Genomic DNA, 11,318 nt, shown 5'->3' with positions numbered 1-11,318 from the left:
AAGTGAGAAATCCCTGGAAGTGTCTGAGAAAAATACCACAGTTGGTTCCATTGGGTTAATTCGAGTAGCTGGGCTTCATTCGCTGTGGCTGCCGTGCATCTCCTCGCCCGGGACCCTGCAGGGAGTTGTCCCTGTGGGGATGGAGCTGGGCTGCGGGAAGCCAGAGCGCTGTGGTGTGGGTCCGTGGCCGGTCCCTCAGGACAGTGCGCTGAGACCTGCTGGCTGCACAAGGAGTCGCGGGGACCCGCGCTTCCCTCCCTCCGAAGAGCGATGTGTTGGAGCCCTGTGCACCTGAGCTGCGCTGAGTCTGGGGGCAGCTGAATGGGAACCGCGGGCAGCGTGAGGAGGACTAGCTGCCTTTTCAGTTCATAGTTAGTGTTCTGTGGCTGTAGAGCAGACATCATTTCCTTCAAAAACATCCGGTGACATGTACATATACACACACACTCCTATATATATATATATATATATACACACACACACCCACCCATATGTATGGGTACTTGGAATACATCTTCCTAGAAGAAAAAGATGTATAGCGCATCCTAGTGCATACAAACCTGAATTCCTGTGCTTTGCAAGATCTGATTTAGGGAGGGAATCTCGATTTCTGTTTTGGGACACTGCTTGGTTGTTACCACTTCATACTTTCATTTCTTGTTTTTTGGAAGAACAGCTACTTGAATACAAAAAATGTGAAACTTGTTATAGCAAATTACATTACAATAAGACTTGAATCACTTTGGTTCAAACATAAACAGATATTTCAGATATATGTGAAATATCACGATATGAAATTCTTGCAGACGTAGATAATTTTAGAGGTTTAAGCCTTACCATTTTCAAATGTTATTCATTACTCCAGTAGCAGCCAGAAGCTGTGTCCTGACATGCTACATATTGTTCAGAGATATGTCTGAAACGATCCTTGAAACGATCCTTGCCACAGAGGTCTTACAGCAGAATGTAATTAGAGTTCTCTATTTTGTAATGTACTATATTAATTAGCAGTCAAAATCCAATTTTTAAAGCCCAGCTTTGAAATGTATTTGCCCTTCAGGCCACATATCATACCATCACAGCTTGAAACAGCCTGTTTCGGTGAATTGATCATAAAATAAACTAAATAAAATACATGTCTGCATGTGTATTCCCATTAGAAGGAGGGAGAGGACCACTTGCCTTTCCCTTTTAAAAAATTTAGTGTTTGTTTTCAAAGCTGAACGTCCAGGCTCTGCAGTATCTCTGTGTTGTTAAATGAAGTAACAAAATAAACCTTTGCAGGGCAGGCTGAACTTGCATGGAGAACAGGGAAGTTATTTCTGCCAGGTCTGATGAGCGAAATAAAAGTGTGACATTTGGTGTGGTCAGAATCTGTGCCAGACTGTGCCCTGCCTTGCTGGGGTAGCCGGCTTGGCCGCTGGGATCTCAGTGGTACGACAGATGAGGAAATCTTCTGAGCAGTTTATTGTTTATTCTCAGTCATTTTTTTGTTCTGTGGAAATGGTTTGTTCCTCTGGCCAATTTCAGGTTTTGATTGCTGGTCCTCGTTCTCCCTCGTCCCCTCCTCTCCCTTTCTGGAGTGAAAGAGAGAAGCCGGAATGCACGTTGAACAGTGGTCCTAAATCTGGCTTCGCCATGAACGCTGCTCGGAAATTTACGTTTTCATGCTGGTGGAGGGATACATGTGAATCTCGACGATCTTCCAAAGATTTTTTAAATTAAAGCAAAGCTGTTGCTTATCATTCATCCTATCGTACAGGGGCGCAGGATAGCCAAAGTCTAATACTTCATAAAAGAAGTAACTTGCACAGAGCTTCCATTTTCATCTAAACGGTATATATTTTCCATCCTGTCTGTCATTTTTTCTGGCCTCTTCTTTCCCTTCTCTTCTTCCCCGTTCTGCAATTTGACAAAACCATTTTTTCAAAGTACGAATACACGAAGTTTGTATGGCAAGGTCACTTGTATTTTTTAGGTGAAGTACAGAAATTAATATAATCTTAAAAAGGAGATTTCTTTTAATACATGAAGATGAGAAATAATAAAAGCATGTATATGTTGATGTTATGGGAGGACTTTATTAATACACTGTGAAAACTCACAGGACTCTTTAAATAATGTAAATTTTGTGTGAGAAACTTCTCCACAGAAAGAGGAAAGTCTTGACAGAGACTGAACAGTTATCTGAGTAGTTTTTAAACTGCTGCTTTCCTAAGAGTAAAAATAAAGTACTCGTAGCCCCATTCCTTAAGGCAGAAATCCACCCCCTCTGTGTGTGTCCACCTGAGAGAAGGATGAAATGCTCTAACGTTGTACTGGCTTGGCCTTGGAAGACATCAGCGGGCAGGGTTCATCGTACCAGCCTTTGCTAAATATGGAAACTTGCAGTAATTACCGTGTTTATGTCTGCGCTTTGACAAAAGCCACCCTCTCGGTCCCGGGAGGGGGTCTGAGGTGGCTGGCTGGGGTTGCGGGGTGGGGGAGCACCGTCCTTGGGCACCTCGAGGTGGTGAGGGGTGCCCGCTGCCCGTCCGCTCCCAGGGCCGCGAGCTGAGCTACCACCGCGTCCCTGGGGGAAGAGCTTCTCCAGATCTGCGGTCCCAGACCTGTCACCTGCGTGACTCTGAGGACGAAGGAGTGAGAACAGCGACTTTGGGTGCTGCAGACCAAGAAGAGCGTGGTACAAAGAAGTCTTCAGCACACTGACGGGGGGTGCTGCTGGAGAACCCGCAAAGGGCAGCAGCACGGCTGGTGGAGGTGGAGTGGCCAGAAAGCCAGCTCGGAGGAACCCGCAGCCACCCAGGGACTGGAAGTGCTTGTTGGCCAAGTTAAGCCATCCAAATAAGCCAACTAAATCGGGGGGGAGGGGAGGTATTTCTCAACTTGAGCAGAGTTTTGTGATTTATTTCATGATTTAGTGCCAGACAAAATGATGTGGTCAATGGGAAAAATCATTGCAGATTTTTCTACGTGTCTCTGAAGCCAGGTTTCAAGTTGATTGCAGAATCATAACTCTTCCTACATATTTCTGGCTGAAGAATTTATTGTGAGCAAAGCCTTATGCATTCTGTTGTGAATTAGATATAATTCTTGGGTCACAAACTGCATTTAATAAAGAGAGGTTTTGTTGAAATATTTCATTCAGCATTAAAGCTCTTGTATTTTTTTTTCTGTTTCAGCAGTTTTAGTTTCTAGCATTAGGGCTATTTTAATCATTGTATCATGGTGTTCCCCTGTGAAGCAGGGGATTTTGACAGTGAAGAAGAGAAACTTAGTTGGTTTGTCCTCAGGAAGGACATGGTTAATGATTAACAGGAGTTAATTCGCTGGTAACTTTGATCTGTAGCCTGTCAACCATTCTGCATGTGCATTTCTGTGAAACACAGCACTCACAGTACTGATTGCCAGGGCAGAGTTTTGAATTACAAATATCTTCTTCCTTATGAATGAATTTCCTTAACAGGCTTCCCAGTAATAAATAATGCACTCAACTATGTTGGTGCGTTTCTTTACTTTTAATGACTAGTCATCAAAAGGCCTAATTTTCCCTTGGGTATATCCACGACTTGCTTCCACTGAGGAGAGCTGACGCGATGCCGTCCCTCCTGTTCTCTGCTGGGAGCTGAGAGTGTGGGAGAAGCCGTCGCCGGGGGTGCAGGCATGGTACCACCTCTCGTTCTGGTGGTCGCTTCTTACCCCGAACGATGCTTGGGTGAAGAATCCGTTGGACACCTGTATTTGAGCTCTGGCTGTGCCAGTTCCTATGTGTACAACACATCACTGAAATCGCTTTAGAGATAGGCCAGTTAATTCATTATAAATGTCTCTGTGATGGTCGTTAGCATTGCTGGCGTTACTGAGTGTTAAAAATAGAAATATTTCACAGTGCTGTTCAGATTAGAGCAGATGGTGTTAGCCCTGACTTTTGGATGAAGAACAGCAGCAAGCAGGTATTATGCTCTAAAGCATTCCTTGTATGTTTGAGTGATGTACCTCGCACTGCACACTTGATCTGAAATTACTGACTTTTTCAGTAAATGAAGGGTTAGACATGACGTTATAGATGGTATAATTCTAATTTCTGGTCATCTGCCTTTTATTGGAAATGAATAGTACAATCAAAATCAGTTGGATAAATTTTAATTGTTTTTTTACTGTTTGTACATCTTGATGTTGTGATTTGTGTTAATAACACGTGTAGATGCTTCAGATTCAGATTCATCCTTCAGAACAGGATGGGACAATTTGCATTAAAAAGCCTGCAAACACATGGGATTAATTTGTGCACAAGTTGTAATGGTTACTGTAAAAGTATAGGTAAGGCAAATACCTCTGTTGACAGGAATCCTCCCTTAATGGTGAAAAATACGCTGTGGAGGTACAGCTGTCTTTACACAGTGAGAGAAGTAAGCGGTGTTGACATGCAGAATTTTTAAACAGGTGTAACTGCGTCCCTATTCTTCTAGCTTATTGCCTTTTATTTCCTTTTTGTTTTTTTTTCTTTTTACTTCTGCCAGTCCAAAGGCTGTATGTGAGAAGGTTGTGATGTGACAGTTGATAATTTAGTGTGTCATTCTGATTTATTGCACATTACTGAACCCTATTTTGAAATAGAGTTACTTAGCTTATAGTCTTAGTTGCTGTGGTTATGCATAAAGTAATTTTGGCATGCAGCAGTCAGAAATCAGTGCTGAAGACACATATTTTGCAAATTCACAAGGAGGAAAAATATATTTTATGCTGTGTGTTCACTCTTGTTCCATGTGCTCTCACTCTGGCAACCTCTGGACTTGGGCTGGGCATCCTCAGGAGTACAGGCAGAAATAATTCAAATGGCTGGAATCGGAAGCTTTGTAGTCCCTGCCTCTGAAGAAATTAAATCCTTGCCTATATTTATACCCTGGGGGGCATGACAAGAGGGTCATGTCAAATGAAGTCCACCTGATAGTAGGACATGTGTTGATTTTTAGGTGAATCAGGTTTGGTGCCAAGCAGGTTGATAGCTTTCCTTTACTGAAGATAGAACTACTTTCTCCGCTTGGTACATTTAGTCTGTTATCAATTTCAGTAAGTGCAGTAATCATAATGTTGAATGTATTATAGAAACATATTAATATAAATTAAATATAATTAATTTTATTTCTCTTTTTCAGGAGAAGTGGATGTGGACTGGTCCATCTGTAGTAAAGACTTAGAGGTAACACAGACAATCAAATTGTTCCATAATCCTCTATTTCTATGTTTATTAGCAAACAGAACAAGATAAATGGGATTGAAAAATCCACCTGTGGTTTTTCTGTGGAATCCTTAGCAGTGTCCTCCCAAAGGCAGGCATAGCCTGAGCTCTCGTGCAGTAGGAAGAGGTTCACTTGTTGGGGCAAGGACACGAGCAGAGTGGGAAGAGGATGCTGGGAATCAGAGCACTTCCACAGGCTCTGCGAGGAGAAACTTGACCCTTCCTTCCCACTCTCTTCAGGGACTAGTAATTGTTTTGTGGTAGCTAAATGCCATTCCCACAGGTGTCAGGATGAGCCATCTGTGTTTGGCTAGCCTTCCCGTGCTCTCAGAGGTTGGGCTCTGCTGAGGATTGGTACAGTTAGGCTGTAACCTGGCATGCTCGCGCAAGGTGCCGTAGCATCGAGGAAGAGTAAGCCTCAGCTGTAAGGGCCAACTCCTTTTCATTTCTCTCAAGGTTCAGTAAAGTTTACATAATCAGGTGACATTAACAAAGTCTTTCCCTTAAGAGAAATGGTATTTTTGTACCTCTCCCATTCACTTGTCCAAAATTCTGGTTTAGTTTTTAAACATTGTGAAGTTTACTGAGCAATAAATGTTGAAGATGCGATTTTCAATTCTGTCTGCCTACACAGAAAGTATGTGTGAGGTCACTGGGAGAGAGAGAGTTGTTTCCAGCTTCTCTTTTTTCTTCTTTTTTCCTTTTTAAATCTTTCTTTACAATTGCAAATTGCAGATTTGGTCTAGACTTGTATTGCATTGTACTTTGTCCAAGAAGTTTCCCTTAATGTGTGCAAGGAAACGTGTCACTTGCATTTGCAATTAATGTTATATTTGTATTCTGGGAAAAATTCCAGTTCGTCAAGAAATAGCATAGTGAACAGAAGTGTCTTGACTAATCAAGGGAAAGCAAAACTTCATAACTGCTATTTTAAACAGCAAAACCAAACTGTTCTGAAGTGGAAGTTTGAACAAGACAATACTTTTATTCTAGACAATGCAAGTTTCTCTGTAACGGAATTATCCAGTTCAAACCTGGATGTGTAAATTTTACTTGTAGAAAGTTACATTTCTAACTGAATACTACCAGTAGTGACCTTTACAAGTTTCCAGTTCTAACACTAAATCTCAAATGACAAATACATGTTTCTTTTCTTGTCTTCCCAGGCACAGATCTCCAACTATGCAAGTGTGAAGCATACTAGTATGCGGTACTACACAGCTGATAAAAATGTTACCTGTAGAAATTGTGATAGACCGGGTCATTTGTCCAAGAACTGTCCTACTGGAAAGGTAGGTGCTACACTTTAATTACTTGTAGATGCAGCTCTTGTTTCTAATACTATTGGTGCTTGCCATTGAAAGCATTGCTTTATTATTTCATTGAAAGTTTGCTCTAGGTTGAAGGATAGCTTGCACAAGACCAGTTTACTATGTAAAATTAGCTGTCTGTTTTCTGTAGGTCATTGCTTTTATTATTTTTATAAAGGAAAAAATCTGTAAGTATAAACTAAACAAAAAGAGAGTCAAATACAATATAGAAACATTTTTTTCCCATTGTATAACCAGTCTTAAGGTGTCCTGGTTTTGGCTGGGATAGAGTTAATTTTCTTCCTGATAGGTGGTATAGTGCTGTAGTTTGGATTTTGTGAAGCAGCCGAGGACTGTCCAGCTTCTCATGCTGGCCAGCCAGCGAGCAGGCTGGGGGTGCACGGGGAGCTGGGAGGGGGCACGGCCAGGACAGCTGACCCAGGCTGGCCAGCGGGGTATTCCATACCATATGACATCATGCCCAGCATGTAAAGCTGGGCAAAGAAGAAGGAAGGGGGGACATGTTATGCATGATGAAGCCCTGCTTTCCTGGAGATGGCTGAACAGCTGCCTAAAAAGATGGGGCGTAGTGAATGAATTCCTTGTTCTGCTCTGCTTGCGTGCGTGGCTTTTGCTTTACCTATCAAACTGTCTTTATCGCAACCCACGAGTTTTGTCACTTTTATTCTTCTGATTCTCTCCCCCGTCCCACTGTGGAGGAGTGAGCAAGCGGCTCTGAGGTGCTTAGTTGCGGGCTGGGGTTAAACCACAACAGCCAGCCGAAAACAGTGGCTGTTACCCACTCTGAGACTTTGAGTGACTACATCCCACCCAGCTGAAATGTAAGCCCTTGGAGTGAAGATACACTCACTCTCTGAGAAAACTGGCTTTAAAATGGCCCGGAATAGTTTTCAGCATTTTACATTTGTCGGTCCGTGTGCTTATTTGTGTGAGTCAGAAGGCATGTAGCCATGTAGCCAAGGGGTTGAGGCAGGCTGGCTCCGGGTGGCAGCTAAGCCCCCAGTTTTTTTACCCCTTGTGGGGTGGGGGAGAGAATTGGAAGGGCAAAAGCAAGAAAAACTCATAGGTCAAGACAAAGATAGTACAGTAAGTAAAGAAAAACCCCAGTAATGCAAAAGCAATCACTCACCACAGCAGACGGATGCGGAGCCAGTGCCCGAGCAACAGCCACTGTGGAAAACCCACTTCCCATGCTACAGATATCCCTGGGGTCAGCCGTACGGCTGTGTCCCCCACCAGACTCTCGCCCACCCCCAGCTTGTGCGCTGGGGTCAGGCTGGAAAAAGAGAAGGCCTTGAGCTATAGTTAAATGTTGGTGTGTTATCTAAAACACAGCCCCATACGGCTGCTGCTGTGAAGAGAATTAACCCCATCCCAGCCGGACTTAGTGCAGTGGTCTATGGCACAGACCGTATTTGCAAACCAGTCCAGTATGTTGTGTTACATACTGTACATCGTGTTCCTGTGATACAGGTCTGTTTTTCATCTTTTAAGAAATTTCATTAAAAAGAAAGTGTTCATACAGCAATTCTGCTCTAAGTGAAATATACTTTCCAGTTTAATGATTATTTTTGCTGTATTCATGGAGCAAATAACATGGCCACTAGGCATTTAACAAGTGCTTCTGATGCAAGGTCCAAATCAAGAAAGCACAGGGAGTCTATGGAGTTACAACTTTGCATTTTACTCTATTCATAGTCTTCCTTCACGTCAGTTCCTTGATGAAACATAACATCTCTGCAATTCCTAGTAAGCAATAGCCATTTATTTGGGGTGGTTTCTTCTGCATTTCCTCTTTTTTTTTTTTTCCTTTTCTTTAATCTTTTGAAACATTCTGACTTAACATAATTGTTGTTTTATCTCTCCACAGAAAGTACCTCCCTGTTGCCTGTGTGCTGGAAGAGGTCATCTACAAAACAGTTGCCCAGCACGTTTTTGTTTGAACTGTTGTTTGCCTGGCCACTATTTCAAGGAATGTCTTGAGAGAGCCTATTGGAATAAACAGTGCAATCGCTGTGATATGAAGGGACATTATGCTGATGTGAGTATAGCCCATGGCAAAGAGCTCATTTATTACTGGTTTTGTATCTGTCAAAAACTGAATTTGCAACAACCACAGTCTTGTCATATTTTCTTTCATTTTATGTAATGCATATTTGTATAAGGATCTGAAAATATTGTAGTTAGTCATTATGTCGCAGTATCACAGTTTTCATGAAGAATGGTTCAAAGAAAACAAAGTGGAGTGGTAAATGCTCAGTTTTTAGTTTTGTCCAGTTTAGTTAGGGTGGAGAAAAATGTCCTCGATTCTGTTCAATGGAAGGTGTAGAGAAATTGAAATTAGGAGACATGGTATGCTGCAAGCATGTGAGCAAGAGGTAGAGAATAACTGATGCTCCAAGAGTTTCAGATATGCATTTTTTAACTATGATCACATATTCATCAGTGAAAATAAAATGTCTAAATTGGTTTTGGAGGCATTTATAACTGTGCTGTATTTTACGCTGCAATGTACTTTACAGACAAAATGGAAACGGTGCACGTTTTTTCTTATGCAAGTGTAGGTGAATAAAAATTTTATTGGATATTAGCTTATAAGGAAGCAGGTGTACAACCATATTCACATGCCTTAGCTTAGTTTCTGCCTGCTTTTCAGCAGAGTCCTGTATTATTTATGAACATGCCAGAAGAAAGATAATCATGAAATTAATTCTCTCTCTACTTCCATATCCCTATGGACAGGCCCATCACATATATACTGTAGGAGAATTTGTAAAGTAGTGGAGCAGTTGCAAAATTGTGTATTTGACTATTAATGAATGAGTAACTTTGGCACAAAACCAGGTATGGAAATATTTAAAATGTTCAAGTATCTCAAGGATAATGAAGTATGTTAAAGGTCATCCAGATACAGTGTATTCTCTGCACTGAAGACTAGGCAGGAGGAAAGGTCATGGGCCTTCATTTGGCTGAGACTTTTTTTCTCAAAACTTTTATAATTTAAACAGTACAATTATGGAAACACACTCTTTAGTGCACGACCTTTCTTAAAAGCATTTCTTCATTTCTTCTGAATGCATTTTGAAACAAGTAGAAACTGTTTTGCTCTTGACAGTCTGCCCAAAGCTGTTGTTACTGCTAGTGAAGGTTAGTAGATGTAAGACAGACAGAGAGAGGCTTTATACCAGGGCCAGTAGTGACAAGACAAGGGGTAACGGTTTTAAACTAAAAGAGGGCAGATTTAGATTAGGTACAAAGAAGAAATGTGTTACGATGAGGGTGGTGAGACACTGGGGCAGGTTGCCCAGAGGAGTTGTGGGTGCCGTGTCCCTGGAAATATTCAAGGTCAGGATCGATGAGACTCTGCGCAACCTGATCTAGTGAATGGTGTCCCTGCTCGTTGCCGGGAGGTTGGAAGTAAATGATCTTTAGAGGTCCCTTCCAACCCAAGCCATTCTGTGGTTTTATGATACCACATAGTAGGTTAGGTCAGTTCTATACTAATTTCCAGGAATCCTGGATGTGACGAATGTAATGTCATGCACCATGACTGCATGCTCTGAAAGAAATCTAAAGATTTTGAACAGGAACATTTAAAATTATTACAAACATGATGTAGCCTAAGTAAAAGCTTCTATCAGTATTTCAAAATTAAATACACATATATATTAACAGAAGGTTTTTTTAAAAGCTCAGAGAATTCACAAACCAGCAACTTTTGTTTTATTTTTTAAGTATGGTGTACCTCAAAGCTAGACACCACTGGTTTTTAAATTTTTGCTTCCTGGATGAATAATTTCATGTCAAGTTTCAGTGCAGGACAAACTATTTTGGCAAGAATGCTCCACCTCTGAAGGAGAGTCTTACATAAAAGCATTCTTTAATATTCTTAAGAAAGTGTTAAATGCTATAGCAATGGGAAGTTTGGTAGAAGAATGAAAGAGATTGGCAAAATTTTCAAGGTTAATAACTATATTTAACATTAAAGACCTTTTGCATTACAACCAGGGAGAAGTATATTGCAATGATGATACCATTTTACGACATTAAGTGATACTAGAAAACTACACTTGGAAAGATCTTGTATTTATGTGCTTTTGTGTGTGTCTACAAAGCCTTTCCCCGGTACTTCTCCTATAGATAAGTAGAAAGCGCTGAATTGAATTTTTAAAATATGAAGTAGATGAAGATAATGACTTTGCAGCAGGACACTTAATTCAGGTTAGTAGGAGGTTAAGGTATGCCTGTAACATGAAGTTACACAAAAAAACCCAGAAAGGTGAGGATAAAAGGCAAGCTGTGATAACATCAGCATACATTCCTACTTCATATTTCATCTAAAGATATGGCTTAAATGTTTGTCTTCCAAGTACACCTGTTCAATTCCCTGAAACACTGGGGTTTTTTGATATGCAGAAATATTTGAATCTCTTTCTAAATATCTCGTCCCTACCTTTGTTTCTTCTATTTGGTCGAAGAATGGAAGAGATCCTCAGAAGGCCTTCTCCTCCCTTTCACCGAATATGGAAGTTTATCTGAATAACGCTTCTACCTGGTAAAGCTTACATTCCATAACCTCTGTCATCGTATTCAATCCCAGAATCATGGAATGTTTGAGTTTCAGTGGGAGGGTTGACCCTGTGGCTTAGCAGTCAGACATGAGAGACTTCCCTTCATGTGCTTTCTGAGTGTTGTTTCCGGGCGGTTGGAGAGGGCCGGTGCACTGGGCTGTTCATGTGTCCGTACTG

General features: G+C 41.4%; 1 protein-coding gene across 1 annotated transcript in view; it reads left to right on the top strand.

Moving 5' to 3' along the window:
- Positions 1-5,156: 5,156 nt before the first annotated feature.
- Positions 5,157-11,318, top strand: part of ZCCHC7 (zinc finger, CCHC domain containing 7) — a gene marked incomplete at its 5' end in the record, with an annotated part of 39,855 nt that continues 33,693 nt past the window's right edge. Inside the window, 3 exons of the mRNA XM_010281912.1 lie at positions 5,157-5,200; positions 6,406-6,531; positions 8,441-8,611. Of these exons, the coding sequence (XP_010280214.1) occupies positions 5,157-5,200; positions 6,406-6,531; positions 8,441-8,611 (341 nt within the window). The remainder of the gene's footprint in view (positions 5,201-6,405; positions 6,532-8,440; positions 8,612-11,318) is intronic.

This window comes from Phaethon lepturus, unplaced genomic scaffold, assembly GCF_000687285.1.
Source record: "Phaethon lepturus isolate BGI_N335 unplaced genomic scaffold, ASM68728v1 scaffold14672, whole genome shotgun sequence".
NCBI lineage: Eukaryota > Metazoa > Chordata > Aves > Phaethontiformes > Phaethontidae > Phaethon > Phaethon lepturus.
The sequence above is the reverse complement of the archived record's forward strand: the minus strand, read 5'-3'. Positions and strand labels throughout refer to the sequence as shown.